The sequence below is a fragment of the Lithobates pipiens genome, unplaced genomic scaffold (assembly GCF_037356315.1).
Source record: "Lithobates pipiens isolate NorthernLeopardFrog02 unplaced genomic scaffold, aLitPip1_a1.2 Scaffold_23, whole genome shotgun sequence".
NCBI classification, from domain to species: domain Eukaryota; kingdom Metazoa; phylum Chordata; class Amphibia; order Anura; family Ranidae; genus Lithobates; species Lithobates pipiens.
In genome coordinates this window covers 311,586,498-311,610,073 of record NW_027507785.1, presented here as the reverse complement: position 1 = coordinate 311,610,073, position 23,576 = coordinate 311,586,498, and the positions used below count along the sequence as shown (strand labels likewise).

The following is a 23,576-nucleotide window of genomic DNA, read 5'->3' as shown; positions in this document are numbered from 1 at the left end:
TTCCCTTCTTAGATAGCTGTCACTGGAGGAGGTATCTATTGGAAGATTTCTTCTCACATTTGTTCTGGTGACAACTCAAATATTTTGTATTTCCAATCACCTTCTGTCTTATTGGCAATGATCATCAGGACAAATAGTTGTCAGGATGCCAACTATACCAATCTGGACCCTGTAAGGGATACCCAATATGAGATGGTAGGCCTCCCGAAGAAGTGTAGGACTACAGCCGGTTCATTATAAAGCAGGACACCGAGGGACTAGTGAAGATATAAACAAAAAAAGAATTTTCTCCTGCACTCGTGAAGGCAGTGTTGGTATAGAATGGTAGTACTCTCAAGTGATGGAACATAGAGAATGAGCATTCGTGTCCCGCTGCCTAAACTGACCAGGGGTGGTCCAAAGAAGGGCGAGTGAAAGAGAGAGGTGGAAGGCGTGTGATCTAACGCTTGAAGCAAAATGATATAATTTATTCATATACAAAATAGATAGGTACATACAAAAAAGTTTCTACGTATTCATAAAAACTGGGTTACAAAATATACACATTAAAATGTACACATGCCCATGCAAGGGCAAGTGCTCAAAAATGGCTGACGCGTTTCAAGGGGCTCCCTCTTCATCAGAGCCTTGGAAAATGAAAGCGAGTCTGTACAGCGCGGTAGACCAACATAAAGAGGAGTGGCTAATTGGGAGGTGTATCACTATATCACATGGTAAGTGATTAAATCTCCTTTCTTCTAGAATTGTCCACATCCTGGCGCTCTACATGGAGTAGAGGGATGTTTCGTATGTTATTATGGGGATTCCATGTATGTCTGTTGTTTGTACCTGTATCAGAGTTTGTAGAGAAGCTGCAGCCCGCAGCTTCAGTTGGAAGCTGGAGGTAGTTTTTTCTGTGTGGGGGATCTAAGTTCCCCCTAACAGAGTAATGCCTTGTACTGTAAGGAAGGTTGAGGCTGTCTCCATCTGTGTGAGACATCAGCGGGTGTCTCTGCAGACTCTCTTTCATTTTCCAAGGCTCTGATGAAGAGGCAACCCCTCGAAACGTGTCAGCCCATTTTTGAGCACTTGCCCTTGCATGGGCATGTCTAACTTTTAATGTGTATATATGGTAACCCAGTTTTTATGAATACGTAGAAACTTTTTTGTATGTACCTATCTAATTTGTATATGAATAAATTAGCAACGTGAGGTCTCCACCTTAGACAGCACTGCATGGGGGTCAGCACTGAGGCTGGAATGTCCATACTGCAGCATCACTGAGCTGGTTCGGATCTCTGCAGCTCCTCCAGAGTTACCATGGGCCTTTTGGCTGCTTCTCTGATGAATGCTCTCCTTGCCCGGCCGGTCAGTTTAGGTGGACGGCCATGTCTTGGTAGGTTTGCAGTTGTGCCATACTCTTTCCATTTTCAAATGATGGATTGAACAGAGCTCCATGAAATAGTCAAAGCTTGGGATATTTTTTTTATACTTTATACTGCTTTATACTGCTTTATACTTCTCCACAACTTTATCTCTGACCTGTCTGGTGTGTTCCTTGGCCTTCCTCATGCTGTTTATTCACTAAGGTTCTCTAACAAACCTCTGAGGGCTTCACGGGACAGCTGTATTTATACTGAGATTAAATTACACACAGATGCACTCTATTTACTAATTAGATGACTTCTGAAGGCAATTGATTCCACTATAGTTTAGTTAGAGTCGGTTCACACTGAGGCAGCACGACTTGCAGCATGACTGCCTCAGGCAACCTGCACACGACAGCAGCGGCGACTTGCAAAGCGACTTCTATATAGAAGTCAACCTCAAGTCGCCCCCAAAGTAGTACAGGAACCTTTTTCTAAGTCAAAGTGACTTGAGTCGCTCCTATTAGAACGGTTCCATTGTACGGAACGAGACTTGTCAGGCGGCTAAGTCTCCTGACAAGTTGTCCCAGTGTGAACTGCCTCTTAGGGGTATCAGAGTAAAGGGGGCTGAATACAAATGCACGCCATACTTTTCAGATATTTATTTGTTATTTTGAAAACCATTTATAATTTTCCTTTTACTTTACAATTTTTGTGTTGGGCCGCGTACACACGGGCGGACTGTTCGTCCAACTTTGTCCGCTGAACAGTGTTTGGGCGGACAGTCCGCTCGTGTGTGGGCTTTCAGCGGACAGTTTCAGCGGACAGTTGGACGGACAAGGTTTTTCGGAAATTCCGTAAAACTGTCCGCTGAAACCTTGTTTCAGCGAACAGTCCGCTCGTGTGTAGGCTTGTTCGTCAAACAAAGTTCCGCGCATGCTCAGAAAGGATTTTCACGCCGAAAGCTATAATGCAGTGTATAGGACGTCGTATTTTTCGTCCCGTCGTACGTGCCATTCACGTCATCGCGCACGGTTTCAGCAAACTGTTCGTTCGTTGTGTGTGGCCATGTCCGTCCATGCTAAGTTTGAGCGGACTGTTTGCCGAAACTGTTGGACGGACAAAGTTGGGCGAACAGTCCGCGCGTGTGTACGCGGCCTTGGTCTATCACATAAAATCCCAATAAAATACATTTACAATTTTTGATTGTAACGTGACAAAATGTGGAAAATATTAAGGGGTGTGAATATGTTTTCAAGGTACTGTATATTGCAGGTAAAATAAGTACTGAACACATCTCCATTTTTCGAGGTAAATAAATTTCTAATGCCGCGTACACACGACCGGACTTTTCGAGGGACTAGGTCCAACGGTCTTTCCGACGGACTTTCCGAATGAACGGACTTGGCCACACACAATCACACCAAAGTCCGACGGATTCGAACGTGATGACGTACGACCGGACTAGAATAAGGAAGTTCATAGCCAGTAGCCAATAGCTGCCCTAGCGTCGGTTTTTGTCCGTCGGACTAGCACACAGACAAACGGATTTCTTGGTCCGGCGGAGTTCCGGTGGAAAAATTTAAAACATGCTCTATTTCTAAAGTCCGCCGGATTTTTGGCAAGCAAAGGTCCGATGGAGCCCACACAGGATCGAATTGTCCGATGGACTCGTTCCGTCGGACCTTTGCTGTCAAAAAGTCCGGTCGTGTGTACGTGGCATTAAGGTGTTATTGACATGACATTTTCACCACATGGGGGTAACAACCAATGCAATCCACAAAGAATTCTTTTCACTCCTCTGTCAGAAATCTTGCAAGGATAAATAGAAATTAGCAAAAAAAAAACTTGTGAAGAGCAACTGGTCCTGGCCTGTTTATGGTGAAATTATGTTCTTTCCACTTCTGGATTATGGCCCCAACAGTGCTCACTGGACATTCAGAAGTTTAGAAATCCTTCTGTAACTAATGCCATCAGTATGTTTTGCAACAATAAGGTTGCGAAGGTCTTGAGAGAGCTCTTTGCTTTTACCCATCATGAGATGTTTCTTGTGTGACACCTTGGTAATGAGACACCTTTTTCTAGGCCATCAATTGAGATTGAACCAGCTGATATTAATTTGCACTGACAAGGAGCAGGATTGTTTTCTAATTACCGATAGATTTCAGATGGTGTCTTAGCTTTCCATGCCTTTTTGCACCTCCCTTTCTTCATGGGTCCAAAACTTTTTCCCTGTGTCATTCCATTTTATTACACATAATTTAATTTCTGAACTTATTTGTTTTGGTTTCTTTGTATGGATTGCATGGGTTGTTACCAACATGTGGTGAAAAGGTTAAGATATGTACGGAGCTGTATTAAAAAGGAAGCGCAGGACATACATGACAGGGTGCAAGGGAATGACTGGGCTAAGGAAAAAGCAGCGTGGGGGTGGTTTAGGATGCAGGCGTACTTACCCCATTGGTGGATGGTCACAAGGGGGGGAGGAGTGTGGGTCCTTCGTCCATGTGCCAGGATGGGGCAAGTCAGCAGTTGGGGGTCAGCAAGAGAGGAGAGACGTTCCCGCCCGCCCTCCCTAATAATGGATAGTGGTTGGGGTTAGTAGTGTTGTCGTTACGGGTGTGGCGTTGGGTCCTTGGCGACTGCTATATATATATATCATAAAAATTATATAGTATATAGCCCTCGTGAATCTATTGTCCAATATATACCATATTGACAGCGCTAAAACAACAAAACAATCATTCTTAAGAGGGTAGAAGCCCCATGGTTTACAACAAAAACCACAGTAATGTCCTTAAAAAGTCCCACACATCTGAGGATGGGATTTTAGTTGAAACACCAAAATGATGGAAAACAGAAAGAAAAGTCCATCTCCAAGAAAAAACCACCAGTGCAGAAAGAGCTTGTTAGCCGGTGACACCCCTTATGGTAAAGCACTCACCAGAACCCAATGGGTTAACAGGCACCTCTTTATAAATAGTCTTTCACTGGTATTCCTCTGTACCCAATTCCTGTGTCCTCATAGATTTTTCGGATTTAATACTTCACTCCCAGCAGCAAGTTCACATATAGAAAACAGCAAAAAGAGGTTCCATAGTGCAAACTGCTTTATTCTTTAAAAAATTTGTGCGCATATACACCATACGTACATAATCAATAAAAATTCATTCACAGAGATGTAACCACTAGAACAACCGGATTTGTCTCACCGCGGCTCCGGGCGTCTTAGATCGAATGCAGGCTCGGCTTCCACGGCGGGTCCCGGGCAATCGTACAAATCGACCGCTCTGTAGTTACGAATAGCTGCTTTTCGTCAAGCAGCTATTCGTAACTACAGAGCGGTCGATTTGTACGATTGCCCGGGACCCGCCGTGGAAGCCGAGCCTGCATTCGATCTAAGACGCCCGGAGCCGCGGTGAGACAAATCCGGTTGTTCTAGTGGTTACATCTCTGTGAATGAATTTTTATTGATTATGTACGTATGGTGTATATGCGCACAAATTTTTTAAAGAATAAAGCAGTTTGCACTATGGAACCTCTTTTTGCTGTTTTCTATATGTGAACTTGCTGCTGGGAGTGAAGTATTAAATCCGAAAAATCTATGAGGACACAGGAATTGGGTACAGAGGAATACCAGTGAAAGACTATTTATAAAGAGGTGCCTGTTAACCCATTGGGTTCTGGTGAGTGCTTTACCATAAGGGGTGTCACCGGCTAACAAGCTCTTTCTGCACTGGTGGTTTTTTCTTGGAGATGGACTTTTCTTTCTGTTTTCCATCATTTTGGTGTTTCAACTAAAATCCCATCCTCAGATGTGTGGGACTTTTTAAGGACATTACTGTGGTTTTTGTTGTAAACCATGGGGCTTCTACCCTCTTAAGAATGATTGTTTTGTTGTTTTAGCGCTGTCAATATGGTATATATTGGACAATAGATTCACGAGGGCTATATACTATATAATTTTTATGATTTATCTTTTGTATGATAGCAGCTTGCAAATTATATCATCTTTTGTTTCTGTGTGCGCTGGGATCGGTGGGGAATATTCTTAGCAATTTTTGTTTAGATTGTTTGCCAGTGATATCAGTACTTTATATATATATATATATGAAAATATATATGTAGAAATGCATGGGTCATTTGAAAAAGGTTGGGACCCATGCCAGAGATGGAGTCATTGTGTTTGGGCTGTTGTCAGTCCAGATTAATGGCTAACATGTGTTGGCGGTCTGTGGTCAGTTAGTGAGTCCTCGAGGCAAGTTTGGCGGCTGGGAACAGATGCTGACGAAGAGGGGATCACAGGCTCAAAATAATAAGGGGTCGTCAGGGACCAGCCAAAAAGCACTTAGGGTCTTTTGGGTAACTGGAAGTTGTTACAAGTTTTTTGTATTATTAAAATATTTAAAATAAAGTTTAGTTTTTTATTGTTATTTAAATAAAGGCTGTTGAGGCCATTTTCATCCAAGCAGGTGTCCGAGTATTTATTTAAGGTTAATAGTTAAGGTTACATGTATTGTTGGGGAAGTAAGTTATCTGGCTACCCTAGTCATGTCAAAAGCATCTTGTTCAATGCTTATTTTACCCGCTGTATATACTGTTAGACTAAAAAAAACAATAATCACATTACCCTACAAAAATTCCCCAAAATTCTGAAAATAAAAAAAAGTCCCTATATCATATACATCGTTATTATTCACAATGAAAATTGCTGGCACGCCCGGATCCACAGTCCTAGAAATACGTGTCTCAACCACATGAAGAGAAGACAGTACTCGAGTGTCAACGGAAAATATATGACAGTGATAGTGTGATCGTTACCCACCTCTTCACTAGTGAAAGATCAAATGTAATCCTCCAAGATGTATACAACAAAATATTCCACTCCACAAATCGTAGTCATATATGGATAGGATAATAGATGTACAGTGGAACCTTGGGTTACGAGTAACTCGGTTAACGAGCGTTTTGAAAAACGAGCAACTTTTTTTTTCAATTCTGATTTGGTTTGTGAGTGTTGTCTCGCAAAACGAGCAGAATTCAAGCTAATGGGGTGTGTGGTACCGCATTTGGCCAGAGGTGTGGGGGCACCAGGGACACTCGGAACATTTTTGGAGCTGTTCGGAAATACTCTAAAAGGCTTAGTTCCTGAGCCTTTCCAAGCCTTTCCGAGTTCAGCCGAGCTGTCCCCGAGTATTTCCAAGGCTCTCCAGCACCCCCACCTCTGGACACATGGAACGAGTTATCTTTGTTTCCATTGACTTCTATGGGGAAACTCGCTTTGATAGGCGAGTGCTTTGGATTACAAGCATTCTCCTGGAACGGATTATGCTCGTAATCCAAGGTTCCACTGTACATTGCTGGCTCATGCAAGCTTCATCAGTCAGTTGGTGTTGATAGAGTGATGGTATGATGAAATCCATAGGCTAATACATTTTCTGAAGGTCCAGCAACAACTGTTTAGCATCTTTTTTTTATTATTACAGGAATTTATATGGCACTGACAATTTATGTTGCATTACATATTGTACGATCACATCAGTCCCTGCCTTTAACCTCTTGCCGCCCACCAGCCATCATATGGCGGCCAGGCGGCACGGCTCTCGTTCTGGGAGGGCGTCTTATGATGTCCTCCTATTTAAACAGGCGATTGTGCGTGTGCATCCCTGTTCCTTCCGTGGCGGCATGTCACAGAGACACCGCTCGCCACCGAGGGGGGTGAACAGCCATTGGGCATGGCTGTTTACCATGTGATCGGCCATGATGAAGTCACGGCTGATCACAGGTGGTACCACCCCACTTTGCACGGCGCATGCGCGCCATCGGGAGCACGCTGCGCGTGCACGTCGGTGGCAGCGTGTTCCAGGGAACACTGCTCGTCACCGACGGTGGTAAACAGCCATTGGCGGCTGTTTACCCACGTGATCGGCTGTGATCCTTTCACAGCCGATCACTAAATGTCAACAAACTGCGGTAATGAGATGTTACCGGGTTCTCCTCCTCACACACCGATCGCGTGAGAGGGAGATTGTGGTAACATCTCCTTATCGCCTACAGTGTACACCAGTCACACTGCCTCCTCCCCATAAAGAGGACCTGTCATCACCCATCAAAGTACCTGTCACAGTTCATCTGAGTACCGAGTACCTGTCACAGTACATCAGAGTACCTGAGTACCTGTCAGTCCATCAGAGTACCTGAGTACCTGTCAGTCCATCAGAGTACCTGAGTACCTGTCAGTCCATCAGAGTACCGGAGTACCTGTCAGTCCATCAGAGTACCGGAGTACCTGTCAGTCCATCAGAGTACCGGAGTACCTGTCACAGTCCATCTGAGTACCCGACTACCTGTCACAGTTCATCTGAGTACCTGAGTACCTGTCACAGGCCATATGAGTACCAAGTACCCAAGTACCTGTCACCGCCCTTCATAGTACCCGAATACCAGTCACCAGCCCATCAGAATACGCGAGTACCTATCTGTAGCCCATCAGAGTACCCGAGTACCTGTCACCAGCCCATCAGAGTAACCAAGTACCTGTCACCAGCCCATCAGAGTACCCGAGTACCTGTCTGCAGCTCATCAAGTTACCCGAGTACCTGTTTCCAGCCCATCAGAGTACCCAAGTACTTTTTTGCAGCCCATGCCTCATAGAATATACGTGGGGGTGTTTGCTTTCCAAAATGGGGTCATTTTGTGGTTAATTCCACTGGGCTGGTGCTCAAGGACCTTCAAATTTTAATAGGTAGGAATGAAATAAGATGTGTAATTTATGCTCCTAGAACGCCTGAAGGTACTACTTCAATGTTGGTCCTCTGTATGTGCCCAGGCTGTGTAAAAGTCTCACACATGTGGTATCGTCATACTCAGGAAGAATAGCACAATGTGTTTTGGGGTGTCATTTTTGCTATATACATGCTATGTGTTGGAGATATATTATAAATTGACAACTTTGTGTAAAAAAAAAAAAAAAATGCGTTTTCATTTTTTTTCTACGTTTTCCTAAAACTTCTAGAAAAAAATGAACCGTTCAAAAGACTCATTCTGCCTCATAGATTATATATTGGGGTGTTTGCTTTCCAAAATGGGGTAATTTTGTGGGCAATTCCATTGTCCTGGTGCTCCAGGGCCTTCAAAAATGTAATAGGTGGTTGTGAAATGAGATGTGTCATTTATGCTCGTAGAACCCCTGAAAGTGCCAATGTTGGGCCTTTGTATGTGGTCAGGCTGTGTAAAAGTCTCACACATGTGGTATCGCAATACTCTGGAAGAGTAGCAGAATGTATTTTCGGATGTAATTTGTTGTATGCATATGCTGTGTGTGAGAAATAATCTGATAATATGGCAATTTTGTAAAAAAAAAAAAAAATCTTCATTTTGCAAAGGATTGTGGGAAAAAATTACAACCTGAAAAAACTTACCATGCTACTTACTTAATACCTTGGAATGTCTACTTTCTAAAAAGGGGTCATTTGGGGGGTATTTGTACTTTCCTGACTTGTTAGTGTCTTAAGAAATGAGATACACCTGATGTACTGAAGGCCTGATCAGAAGTGATCAATTTTCAGTGATTGGCACCATAGTTTGTAGACTCTATAACTTTCACAAAGACCAAATAATATACACTAATTTGGGTTATTTTTACCAAAGATATGTAGCAGTATAAATTTTGGCCAAAATTTATGAAGAAAAATGACTAATTAGCTAAATTTTATGACAGAAACAAAGAAAAAAGCTTTTTTTTTTTTTTACAAAATTTACGGTCTTTTTTTATTTATAGCACAAAAAATAAAAAACCCACTAGTGATTAAATACCACCAAAAGAAAGCTCTATTTGTGTGAAAAAGGACACAAGTTTCATATGGGTACAGTGTTGCATGACTGAGTAATTGTAATTCAAACTGTAAGAGCGCTGAAAGCTGAAAATTGGTTGTATTGAGGTGGTTAAAGTATAGTTTAGCTTTAAATAGTGTGTGAGTGGGGGGGCAAGAACATCTATCAGGTTTTTATTGCTGTCCATGCTCCCATTAGAGAGATCATCAAAAGTGAAAGTAAAACAAAATCCCAAATTTTGGGTTGTGCCAAAACAGGAATAGAGGGGAAATCTTCCAATGGGGACACTAGTTCTGATGACAAGGATTCCCTTCCTGTTTTTGCTATGGGACAGGAAGTGAAGGAAAATTTTCACAATGGGACGCGGTGAAACAGCTGACAGGGGTTGTAAACCTCTCTTGCTCTATCCAAAATAATAAAAAAAAAAAAGGTTTTTCCCTTTGTTCTACTTTAAAAGAGATGTGTGGGATTAAAAAAAACTAAAAATTATACCCACCTAGGTGGATGCAACATAGGTCCGATGCTAGCTGTCACTTAGGCATCTGGGTGGATCTCGACATTAAAGTCTGGACCTGTTGAGGGACATCAGCTGGCAGAGGACTTTATCCCACTGTCAGCTGAATACGGGTCCCAGGAGTGCAGAACTATGTGCACTCCTGTGACCCACAGGAGAAGTAGAGCCAAAAGAGCTATACAAAGTTTAGACCAACTTGGACCAGTGTAACTATGTATATACCAGTGAAGGCCCGTCCATTAGGGGCGCACGGGCGGCCCCCCAATACATGCGTCCAGCTGATCCCCTGATCTACATGCGGAGCGCCGGATGCATGGATTCCAATCAGGGGCTTTTCCTTTCATTTTTAATCCTGTGATTATAGCCTGGGGATCTAATTGGCTTTAAAAAAAGGTTGGGCTTGGGACGGAGCACTCCCCCCCCCAACCCCACCCAGTTGTGTGACAATAGCAAATGAATATTGTCATTGTAACACTGATTCTCCTCCCGCCAATCAGGAAGAGGGTCATGAAACCCGTCACCCAATTGGCCAAAAGGAGAGACGATCAGATTGGCACCAGGAGGAGAAAGGGCAAGCTCCGCTTGTTCACACACTCCCTCTCTCCACTGCCACATTTGGCAATTTCTGGGGGGGGGGGGGGAGCGGGTACCTGGTTTGATAGCTGCTGCAATCTCCAAGTATTTCTGCCCCTTTCTCCCCCCCCCCCTCCCACTGCCTTCTGGGACACACACAGGTCCCAGAAGACGGTGGGACCATCCAGAAAGTCCAGCGCGACTCGTGCATGCACAGTAGGTAACCGGCTGTGAAGCCTGAGGTCTTTCACTGACGTTTTCCCATAGTGAATATATACAGTATATATACTGCAAATATTGTACAGTATATACATAAATACAGTACAACTGGAACCTTGGCTAACGAGTAACGCGGATAACAAGCGTTTTGAAAGACAAGCAACTTTTTTTCAAAAATTCTGACTCAGTTTCCAAGTGTTGTCTCGCAAAATGAGCAGAATTCAAGCTAATGGGGTGTGCAGTACTACATTTGGCAGGAGGTGCTGGTGACACTCGGAACAGTTGGGAGCCATTCGGAAATACTCTGAATCACTCGGAAATACTCGGGAACACTCGGAAATACTCGGAAACACTTGGAAATACTCCGTTCCCGAGTGTTTCGAGCCTTTCCGAGGTTTTCCGAGTTCAGCCCAGCTGTCCTAGAGTATTTCCGAGTCTCTCCAATGCCGCTTCCCCCACCTCTGGCCACATGTAGTATTGCATGCAATAGAAGTCAATGCAGAATGAATTATCTTCTTTTTCATTGACTTGGAACCTTGGATTATACAAGGTTCCACTGCATATCAATTTTTTTCCCAGCAAACTATTGCACTTCAAATAAGAAGAATCATACACGAGAGAATCTCAAAATATAAATGGCTCTTATATAAGCATAAATCAAGATACGGAAACCATTGGCCAGTAGCCCTTCTAAGAGTTTTCAATTTTTTAAAGGGCGTGTGGACTGGCTTTGGGTTTTTGTCAATGACATCAGTTTGAGAGGCTTCTGAAATTATTCAGAATTAATTTCCAGTTGCATTTGATCTGCAGTTGACTTCCTTCTGACATGGGTTTTGATTGCCATAGACCTGCACTGAATGCAAAACCCGTTTGGAACAAAGAAAAAACAGTCGACACTGACCCAAAATCTGCAGCTTTCATTGGAATACTGTGATACCTGGTGAGCCTATCATGTCGTTCCTTGTACAGGTACTTCTTGTTATGGGGTTAATACATTTTCCTAACTTTGTCCCTGCGTTATCACCTTGCCATATGGCAGGGTTTGCCAACAGTCAGTAAATTTACTCACAATTTTAAAAAATCTTAGATTTTTTTTTACATCTGTCAGTAAATATCAGGGGCTGATAATTTCATGCTGTGTTGACCTTTTAAGTGTAAATGAAGCAAATTACTTTGTTATAGGTATTGTCAGTGTTTTCCATATCATGTTTATTCTGTAGTGATGGCCGAACGGTTCGCCCGGCGGTCGTTTCGCGGCGAATTTCCGACTTTCGCCGTCCGCGGGTTCGAACGCCTTTTTCCGTCGTTCGCCCCGGCGGACTTACGTGTTTAATGTATACAAGAACTTTAACCTTTCGTGACACGTTTATCATGTGTTACAGGACAACCAATTGAGACATGACAGCTCATGGACACTTGGACATTCCCCCTAACCTATAAATACACCCGATCCGGTGGCCATTTTACATTCTTTCTTCTGTCACTGTAGGGAAAGGATCCTGTGTGGAGTAGGGACAGAGAAAACGCTAGCTATTTGGTACACAAAAGTTCTTTTCAGGACTGGTATAGGTGTTAGGTCAGCAGCCTGAGTTTCTTTTGTCAGTTTAGATAAAGGGACAGAGCGCTGTATGCTGCTATTTTAGGGACAGCTCAGCCAGATTAGTCTTTCTTCATCATCATCATCATCATCATCATTAGCTGTTACTATCAGGTCCACAAAAGAGCTATTCCAGCTAATCGTTCCAGCCTACTCTTTTTTGCCAATTTGTATAGGGACAGGCAGGAAGCAGTGTGTCAGGCAGTGAGGATAATTTTAAAGACTTGCTGTTACTATTAGTTCCACAAAGGTTCTTTTCAGGACTGGTATCAGTGGTACGGTAATAGGCTTGTACACGTATAATATTCTTTCTTCCAAATATAGAAAGAATATTATACTTGACTGCTGCCCTTCTGCTGCAGTCTGCTAATCATTCACAACTCACTTGTTCCACAAAGCTCTTTATCAGGACTGGTAACTTGGTCTGTCTAGGGTGCTACGGTACATAGGCTTGGGTGCGGTACAGTCTGCTGTTCTGTAAGGACCGCTATCGGTCCACAATACATAGGGTTGCCGTGCACTACTGCTGACCGCTGCCCTATACTGCAGCAGTCCTTCAGCGGTATAGGGACTGACGCACAGTCTGCTAAACACTAATACACAACCTGCTTGGTCCACAAAAGTTCTTATAAGGACTGGTAACTTGGTATAGGGTGCTACGGTACATAGGCCTGAGTGCGTTACAGTCTGCTGTTCTGTAAGGACCGCTATCGGTCCACAATACATAGGGTTGCCGTGCACTACTGCTGACCGCTGCCCTATACTGCAGCAGTCCTTCAGCGGTATAGGGACTGACGCACAGTCTGCTAAACACTAACACACAACCTGCTTGGTCCACAAAAGTTTTTATAAGGACTGGTAACTTGGTATAGGGTGCTACGGTACATAGGCCTGAGTGCAGTACAGTCTGCTGTTCTGTAAGGACCGCTATCGGTCCACAATACATAGGGTTGACGTGCACTACTGCTGACCGCTGCCCTATACTGCAGCAGTCCTTCAGCGGTATAGGGACTAAGAGTTTTGTCACAGGGTGATTTAAAAAATGACAGGCAGAGGAAGAGGCAGGCCCTTCCGCAGGGGTGGTAGGGGTAGGGCAGGAGCAACAGCCTTGAGCCAAAGTGGGAAGTTGCAGAAGGTGCGTTCAATTACTTTAAAGGACGCACCAGACTTGGTTGAGTGGCTCACTCAGCCTTATTCTTCTGCACCCTCCTCATCCTCTCGATCTGCACCCTCTTCTTCACTCTCTGCTATGTGCACCCCCAAAGACACTACCACCAACAACACCACCACCACCACATACCTTCCGCTTGAGTGCAAATGGGGGCCTTCATGCTCCAGTGTTTTAATAGGGACCCCCGTATAAAAAGCATGAGGGTCAAGGACCAGTACTGGGTGGCAACGTACTTAGATCCCCGGTACAAACACAAAATGGCGGAAATGTTACCGCCGTCGCAGAGGGCTGTCAGAATGCAGCACTTCCAGGCCTTGCTTCGAGAAATGCTGCATTCTGCTTTTGCGTGCGCTGGCAGAGGAGCAATTCCCACTCCCAGAGAAGGATTTGCGGGTACCAATCCAACAGCGCCTGCAAGAAGAGGCCGGTTTGAAGATGTGTTGGTGACTTCGGATATGAGGTCATTCTTTCAGCCGACCCATCGACAGGTGTCATCCGGATCCAGCATCAGGGAACGCCTAGACCGTCAGGTGTCCGACTACATTGGGTTAACGGCCGATGTGGACGCTCTGAGGAGTGATGAACCCCTAGACTACTGGGTGGGCAGGCTTGACCTCTGGCCAGAGCTTGCCCAATTTGCAATCGAACTGTTGGCTTGCCCCTCATCCAGTGTCCTGTCCGAAAGGACGTTCAGCGCAGCAGGGGGGATTGTGACCGATAAGCGTACTCGCCTAGCTCACGACAGTGTTAACTACCTCACATTTCTAAAAATGAATGAGGCATGGATCTCGGAGGAATTCAACACATGTGATCAGTAGACCATGTATATGTCTATAAACAATTTTTGGAATCAAGCACACAGACCTTCTTAATTCATTTGGCTCACTTCCCTGACCCAAAAAAGCACACCGTACTATATGCCCCTACCCTCCTCTTTGAAGAGGTTGAGCGGTGTCATATTTCTACTGGGGCTGCTTATTATGAGGGGTTCCCACCATCCCTGTGCTGTGCTGACTTCCTCCTGGGTGTTCTTATTATGAGGGGCTCCCACCATCCCTGTGCTGTGCTGACTTCCTCCTGGGGGTTCTTATTATGAGGGGATCACACCATCCCTGTGCTGTGCTGACTTCCTCCTGGGGCTGCTTACGGTGCTGCTGTCAGCGCTGTATGTCACGGAGCTGCTGTCAGCGCTGTATGTCACGGAGCTGCTGTCAGCGCTGTATGTCACGGAGCTGCTGTCAGCGCTGTATGTCACGGAGCTGCTGTCAGCGCTGTATGTCACGGAGCTGCTGTCAGCGCTGTATGTCACGGAGCTGCTGTCAGCGCTGTATGTCACGGAGCTGCTGTCAGCGCTGTATGTCACGGAGCTGCTGTCAGCGCTGTATGTCACGGTGCTGCTGTCAGCGCTGTATGTCACGGAGCTGCTGTCAGCGCTGTATGTCACGGAGCTGCTGTCAGTGCTGTATGTCACGGAGCTGCTGTCAGCGCTGTATGTCACGGAGCTGCTGTCAGCGCTGTATGTCACGGAGCTGCTGTCAGCGCTGTATGTCACGGAGCTGCTGTCAGCGCTGTATGTCACGGTGCTGCTGTCAGCGCTGTATGTCACGGAGCTGCTGTCAGTGCTGTATGTCACGGAGCTGCTGTCAGCGCTGTATGTCACGGAGCTGCTGTCAGCGCTGTATGTCACGGAGCTGCTGTCAGCGCTGTATGTCACGGTGCTGCTGTCAGCGCTGTATGTCACGGAGCTGCTGTCAGCGCTGTATGTCACGGAGCTGCTGTCAGCGCTGTATGTCACGGAGCTGCTGTCAGCGCTGTATGTCACGGAGCTGCTGTCAGCGCTGTATGTCACGGAGCTGCTGTCAGCGCTGTATGTCACGGTGCTGATGTCAGTGCTCTGTATTACGGTGCTGCTGTCAGTGCTCTGTATCTCCTGCACCCTCTTGTTTGCCTACCCTGGTCCCTGACCTTCCCTCTCCTCCATTGCCTTCATTAGCTCCATAGTCCTGAATTGTCAGAACAATTTCCCAAATAAAAAAAAAATGCTTGTAGTTATCGATCCCAAATTCACCTCATACATGTATTATGCTATTGTCCAGGTGGTGGGACTACGTGCTACCCCCTAATAATTACCCCGTGGCCGCAAATTCGACCTAAAGGTTTGCGAAATTCGCCTCCCATTGAAGTCAATGGAGCCCGCGGCGAACGGTCGTTTTCGCGAACGTTTGTGTCCGTTCGCGTTTCGCGTTCGCGAAACGTCCCGTCGGAAGTTCGTCCATCACTATTATTCTGTTCAAATATTCCCTGTGTTAGTATTCAATAGTTCTGTAATTTCTCAGGTTGCCAGTAAAAAAAAAAGTGCTATGCCAGTAAATTTTCCATGTTTTGTCAGCAAAAAATGCTGCGGGAGGTTGGCAACCCTGTTATACGGGCCCCTGGTTTGTGCAGACTCACATTACACAGGCAAGGCCCACTTTTGGAAGGCGGCTCAGAGCAATGATATCCACTGGAGCAAATGCATGTAGGCAGGAAGCGGTTGAAAGAGGTTGAAGGAGATCAGCTACCTGTAAAAAAAAAAAAAAAGGTGAAAAATTGTATTTCATATTAAAAATCCCCCACAAAACCTGTTATCATACACAGTACTAGCAAACTAAATGTTGTCCAGTTCGTGTTTAGATCTACTTAAGATCGCCATGTGTTTTAACTATCATTTTTGTTCCAGGGTCGCTATGCAGAGGATCAGTATGAACCCTCCGAGTATCGATGAGCCATCTTTAATGTTACATTCATGGAGAAGCATGTTTTTATATACTGGACGGCCTTTAACATCACCCTACTGTGTCGATTTATTAACGCATATTCAGGTCAGTTAAATAAGGATACAATTTTAATTAGATATTAGCGCCTTCGTTAAAGCTGAACTCCATGATCATCAAATATTATCTAAATACATTCGTCGTGTATATTCTTCTTTAACCACTTGACCACTGGGCACTTAAACACTCTTAATAACCAGACCAATTTTCAGCTTTCGGTGCTCTCACATTTTGAATGACAATTACTCAGTCATGCAACACTGGACCTATATGAAATTTTTGTCCCTTTTTTCACACAAATAGAGCTTTCTTTTGGTGGTATTTAATCACCACTCGGTTTTTTTTTATTTTTTGTGCTATAAAAGAAAAAAGACCGAAAATTCTGTAAAAAAAATGAATTTTTCTTCGTTTCTGTTATAAAATTTAGCAGATTAGTAATTTTTCTTCATAAATTTTGGCCAAAATTTATACTACTACATATCTAAAAATAAGTACAAATTGGTGGATATTATTTGGTTTTTGTGAAAGTTATAGAGTCCACAAGCTATGGTGCCAATATCTGAAAATTGATCACACTTGAAGGACTGACGGCCTATCTCATTTCTTGAGACCCTAACAAGCCAGAAAAGTACAACTACCCCCCAAATGACCACTTTTTGGAAAGAAGACATTCTAAGGTATTTAGTAAGAGGCATGGGGAGGTTTTTGAAGTTGTCATTTTTTCCTATAATTTTTAGCAAAATCAAGATTTTTTTTCCTTTTTTTTTTTATTTTTTTATTATTTTTTTTTTCACAAAATTGTCATATTATCAGGTTATTTCTCACACACAGCATATGCATACCACAAATTACACCCCAAAACATATTCTGCTATTACTCCCGAGTACGGCGATACCACATGTGTGAGACTTTTACACAGCGTGGCCACATACAGAGGCCCAACATGCAGGGAGCGCCATCAGGCGTTCTGGAGCACCCAGACCAATTTTGACATTTCTCTCCTACGTGTAAAAATCATCATTTATTTGCTAGAAAATTACATAGAACCCCAAAACATTATATATTTTTTTTAGCAAAGACCCTAGAGAATACAATGGTGGTCATTGCAACTTTTTATCATGCATGGTATTTTTGCGCAGCAATTTTTCGAACCCCTTTTTTTTTTTTAAACAGTTTTGTGTTTAAAAAAAACAAAACAGTAAAGTTAGCCCAATGTTTTTGCATAATGTGAAAGATGAAGTTACACTGAGTAAATAGATACCTAACATGTCACCCTTCAAAATTGCACATGCTCGTGGAATGGAGCCAAACATCGCTACTTAAAAATCCCCATAGGCAACGCTTACATTTTTTTTTTTACTGGTTACATGTTTTGAGTTACAGAGGAGGTCTAGGGCTAAAATGATTGCTCTCGCTCTAACGTTCGCAGCGATATCTCACATGTGTGGTTTGAACATCGTTTTCATATGTGGGCGGGACTTAGGTATGCGTTCGCTTCTGCATGCGAGCTCACGGGACAGGGGTGCTTTAAAAATGTTTTTTCTTTTTTATTGTTCATTTTACTTTATTTATTTTAGTTTGACATTTTTTTTCCCCAAAAATAAATTTTTTGATCACTTTTATTCCTATTACAAGGAATGTAAACATCCCTTGTAATAGGAATAGGCATGACAGGTCCTCTTTACAGTGAGATATGGGGTCAATAAGACCCTACATCTCACCTCTAGGCTAGGAAGCCTGAAATACATAAAAAAAAATGGCAGGGTATTGCAGAATATTAGCAGGGTATTGGGTATTGCAGGGTATTGGCAGGGTATGGCAGAGTATTGGCGGGGTATTTCAGAGTATTGGCAGGGTATTGGGTATGGCAGAGTATTGGCAGGGTATGTCAGAGTATTGGCAGTGTATGTCAGAGTATTGGCAGGGTATTGGCAGGGTATTGGCAGGGTATTGCAGAGTATTGGCAGGGTATTGCAGAGTATTGGCAGGGTATTGCAGAGTATTGGCAGGGTATTGGGTATTGCAGAGTATTGGCGTTTATTGCAGAGTATTGGCGTGTATTGCAGAGTATTGGCAGGGTATTGGGTATTGCAGAGTATTAGCGTGTATTGCAGAGTATTGGCAGGGTATTGCAGAGTATTGGGTAATGCAGAGTATTGGCAGGGTATTGCAGAGTATTGGGTAATGCAGAGTATTGGCAGGGTATTGCAGAGTATTGGCAGGGTATGGCAGAGTATTGGCAGGGTATGGCAGAGTATTGGCAGAGTATTGGCAGAGTATTGGCAGAGTATTGGCAGAGTATTGGCAAAGTATTGGGTAATGCAGAGTATTGGCGTGTATTGCAGAGTATTGGCAGGGTATTGGGTATTGCAGAGTATTGGCAGGGTATTGGGTATTGCAGGGTATTGGGTATTGCAGAGTATTGGCAGGGTATTGGGTATTGCAGAGTATTGGCAGGGTATTGGGTATTGCAGAGTATTGGCGTGTATTGCAGAGTATTGGCAGGGTGTTGGGTATTGCAGAGTATTGGCGTGTATTGCAGAGTATTGCAGAGTATTGGCAGGGTATTGGGTATTGCAGAGTATTGGCAGGGTATTGGGTATTGCAGAGTATTGGCAGGGTATTGGGTATTGCAGAGTATTGGCGTGTATTGCAGGGTATTGGCGTGTATTGCAGAGTATTGGCAGGGTATTGCAGAGTATTGGCGTGTATTGCAGAGTATTGGGTAATGCAGAGTATTGGCAGGGTATTGGGTATTGCAGAGTATTGGCAGGGTATTGGGTATTGCAGAGTATTGGCGTGTATTGCAGAGTATTGGCAGGGTGTTGGGTATTGCAGAGTATTGGCGTGTATTGCAGAGTATTGCAGAGTATTGGCAGGGTGTTGGGTATTGCAGAGTATTGGCAGGGTATTGCAGAGTATTGGCAGGGTATTGCAGAGTATTGGCAGGGTATTGCAGAGTATTGGGTAATGCAGAGTATTGGCAGGGTATTGGGTATTGCAGAGTATTGGCGTGTATTGCAGAGTATTGGCGTGTATTGCAGAGTATTGGCAGGGTATTGGGTATTGCAGAGTATTGGCGTGTATTGCAGAGTATTGGCAGGGTATTGGGTATTGCAGAGTATTGGCGTGTATTGCAGAGTATTGGCAGGGTATTGGGTATTGCAGAGTATTGGCGTGTATTGCAGAGTATTGGCAGGGTATTGGGTATTGCAGAGTATTGGCGTGTATTGCAGAGTATTGGCAGGGTATTGGGTATTGCAGAGTATTGGTGTGTATTGCAGAGTATTGGCGTGTATTGCAGAGTATTGGCAGGGTATTGCAGAGTATTGGGTAATGCAGAGTATTGGCAGGGTATTGGCAGGGTATTGGCAGGGTATGGCAGAGTATTGGCAGGGTATTGCAGAGTATTGGGTAATGCAGAGTATTGGCAGGGTATTGGGTATTGCAGAGTATTGGCGTGTATTGCAGAGTATTGGCGTGTATTGCAGAGTATTGGCAGGGTATTGGGTATTGCAGAGTATTGGCGTGTATTGCAGAGTATTGGCAGGGTATTGGGTATTGCAGAGTATTGGCGTGTATTGCAGAGTATTGGCAGGGTATTGGGTATTGCAGAGTATTGGCGTGTATTGCAGAGTATTGGCAGGGTATTGGGTATTGCAGAGTATTGGCGTGTATTGCAGAGTATTGGCAGGGTATTGGGTATTGCAGAGTATTGGTGTGTATTGCAGAGTATTGGCGTGTATTGCAGAGTATTGGCAGGGTATTGCAGAGTATTGGGTAATGCAGAGTATTGGCAGGGTATTGGCAGGGTATTGGCAGGGTATGGCAGAGTATTGGCAGGGTATTGCAGAGTATTGGCAGGGTATTGCAGAGTATTGGCAGGGTATTGCAGAGTATTGGCAGGGTATTGCAGAGTATTGGCAGAGTATTGGGTAATGCAGAGTATTGGCAGGGTATTGCAGAGTATTGGCAGGGTATTGCAGAGTATTGGCAGGGTATTGCAGAGTATTGCAGGGTATTGCAGAGTATTGGCAGGGTTAAATTAAGGGGTGGAGCCTGCTGGTCCCTCTCTCTCTCTCTCTCTCTCTCTCTCTCTCTCCTTGTGCAGGATAACTGGTCTTGTCTCCGCCCCTCCTGTAGGTTTCTGAAGGCAGCCTGTAGTGGGGGGGGGGCCTGCTAGGTCCCTCCCACAGCTCTGCTCTCTGCAAAGGTTATGCACAGCCCAGTGATGATGTCACTGCTACTTTTACAAGGTAGTGCCTGGGTTTGCAAAGGCCTTTGGTGCACACAAGGTGGATTGATATCCGTTGTGGCTATTAAGGGATACAGTATATTTAAATGAGAGTTTTTTGTGTGCAGAGCTCAGCTTTAAACTGCTGAGCCATGGACATTGCTAAGTACCACTAATAATAATGTTCTGGATTTGCTTTAGTGCTACGTTGGTGCCAATGCCATACTCTGCACCCTACATGCTGAAAAAGGAAAGACAACAAACTAAGAAAGAAGAATTCAAATTGCTTCCTGTCAGTGTGTAACTGCCTGTCCGTACAAGGTACGAGCAGACAGCTTACGCCGACAGTCTGCAAGAGCCCTGCATTGCACCCACGGTCTGCTGATCATGGCTGCAGTGCTTTGCAGGCTCCTAGTGAAAAAAAAATGTATGTTTTTTTACCTGCAAAAAAATTTTTTTTTTTTTTTTTTAAACGATGGTGAACTTATCCTTTAAGCTTTGTAAATGATCCACTAGAGGGAGCTCTGAACTCAATCTGTCTTCCAGCCACACGAGTAGTGTGTTGTTTCCAATGAGTTGGGTGGACTTACATTATAAGAAGGAGCAGCAAAACATAACTGCTGTGTAGCGCTGCAAAGCAGGAAGCAGAGACTGCATATGTAATGGCTTTCCCCATGTATACATTATTACAATATATACTGAAAGAATCAAAGTTTTTTTTTTGTTTTGTTTTTTAACAGAACCCAAATTAAAGGGGTTGTATAGCCTCGTATTTCATGTTAGACAGATTTAAAAAATCTCCCCAATGGAACATACATGGCAAAAAAAACTGGCAGGGGTTAAAGCACTAGAAAAAAAGTGCTTTTAGTTCTGTTTTAAGTTTCCCCAGTAGATTAAAAATCATAGTGCTTTTAGAGAAGGAGTTTATTTTTAATGTCATACCTGTAATCCATGCATTGCTTCTCCAAAGCTTTTCGGAAAAACCTTTAGTGTAAGTGACCCGTTTTTCTTGCCGGGTTCAAAACTTGTGCATGCGAAGTGCACGCTCACTCTGTGGTAGTAGCAGCTGAGGTCACCATTGTGTGATAGAGAGTGAGCACGATGCGCATGCAAGGGTTTTGAATCCAGTAGAGAACTCATTCCTGCGGTGGTGTGGGAGCGCTCCCAATGCATGGTGCCTCCTGACCTCTAGGAAAGATAGAAGAATCGGCGTGGGGTGGGGCAGTGGGGTTGGTTGCTCACACTGGGAGTTTTTTAAACAGGAGTGAAAGGTATGACGCTTAAATAAGGCTCCTTTTTTTTTTTTCTAAAACGACACATTGATCTTTAAAGTGTTACTAAACCCAGGACCCTGCATTCACTACAGTGCCTTGAAAAAGTACACTACAGTGCCTTGAAATGTTCCGGTTTTGTCATGTTACAACCAAAAACATAAATATAATTTATTGAGATTTGATAGACCAACACAAAGTGGCACATAATTGTGAATGGTTTTCAATTTTTTTTTACAAATAAACATTTGAAAAATGTGGGCTCCATTTGTATTCAGCTCCCTTTACTCTGATACTAAAATCTAGTAAAACCAATTTCCTTTAGAAGTCACCTAATTAGTAAATAGAGTCCACCTGCGTGTAATTTCATCTTAGTATAAATACAGCTGTTCTGTGAAGACCTCAGAGGTTTGTTAACAGCATTATTAAGGCCAAGGAACACACCAGGCAGGTCAGGAATAAAGTTGTGGAGAAGTATAAAGCGGGGTTAGGTTATAAAAAAATATCCCAAGCTTTGAACATCTCACGGAGCTCTGTTCAATCCATCATCCAAAAATGGAAAGAGTATGGCTCAACTGCAAACCTACTGTCTTATGGCCGTCCACCTAAACTGACAGGCCGGGCAAGGAGAGCATTCATTAGAGAAGCAGCCGAGAGGCCAATGGTAACTCCGGAGGAGCTGCAGAGATCCACAGCTCAGGAGAATCTGTCCACAGGACAACTATTAGTCGTGCTCTCCACAAATCTGGCCTTTATGGAAGAGTGACAAGAAGAAAGACATTGTTGAAAGAAAGCAATAAGTCCCATTTGCAGTTTGTGAGAAGCCATGTGGAGGACACAGCAATCATGTGGAAGAAGGAGCTCTGGTCAGATGAGACCAAAATTGTACTAAAAGCAAAACGCTATGTGTGGCGGAAAAGTAAAACTGTACATCACTCTGAACACACAATCCCCACCGTGAATCATGGTGGTGGCAACATCATGTTGTGGGGATGCTTTTCTTCAGCAGGGACAGGGAAGCTGGTCAGAGTTGATAGGAAGATAAATGGGGCCAAATACAAGACAATCTTAGAAGAAAACCTGTAATGCCCCATACACACGAGCGTATTTTCCATCGGAAAAAAATTTAATGTTCCGCTTAAGTTTGGCTTGCATACACACGGTCACACAAAAGTTCTCTGAACGTTCGACCATCAAGAACGCTGTGTCATACAACACTACGACGAGCCGAGAAAATTAAGCTCAATGCTTCGGAGCATGTGTCTAATTGATTCTGAGCATGCGTAGGAGATTTGCACGTCGGAATTTGTACAGACTATCGAAATTTCCGATCAGAACTTTTTCAGACCGCAAAATAGAGAACCCGCTCTCAGTCTTTTGCTGGCTGGAATTCTGCCAGCAAAAGTCCGATGGAGCATACACATGATCAGAATTTCTGACCAAAAGCTCACATCCAACTTTTGCTGGCAGAATTTCTGATCGTGTGTATGGGGCTTTAGAGTCTGCAAAAGAGTTGTGACTGGGGAGGAGGTTCACCTTCCAGCAGGACAACAACCCTAAACATACAGCCAGAGCTACAATGGAATGGTTTAGAATAGATCAAAGCATATTCATGTGTTAGAATTGCCCAATCAAAGTCCAGACCTAATTCCAACTGAGAATCTGTGGCGAGACTTGAAAATTGCTGTTCAGATGCTCTCCATCCAATCTGACAGAGTTTGAGCTATTTTACAAGGAAGAATGGGCAAAAGGTTCACTCTCTAGATGTGCAAAGCTGGTGGCGACATCCCCAAAATTACTTGCAGTTGTAATTGCAGTGAAAGGCGGTTCTACAAAGTATTGACTCTGGGGGGCTGAATACAAATGTACCCCACACTTTTCACATATTTATTTGTAAAATATTTTGAAAACCATTCATCATTTTCCTTCCACTGCACAATTATGTTGTGGGTTTAGTAACACTTTAATCTACTGGGCAGGCTTGCATTAATTCATAGAATTTTTT

The 23,576-nt window shown here is 43.9% G+C and overlaps 1 protein-coding gene across 1 annotated transcript in view; it reads left to right on the top strand.

Annotated features, from left to right (window-relative positions):
* The window catches only part of IL12RB2 (interleukin 12 receptor subunit beta 2), a 90,068-nt gene that overhangs the window by 8,021 nt on the left and 58,471 nt on the right, over positions 1-23,576 (top strand). The window contains exon 2 of the mRNA XM_077450514.1: positions 15,973-16,114. Within this exon, the coding sequence (XP_077306640.1) occupies positions 16,039-16,114 (76 nt within the window). The 5' untranslated portion in view covers positions 15,973-16,038. The remainder of the gene's footprint in view (positions 1-15,972; positions 16,115-23,576) is intronic.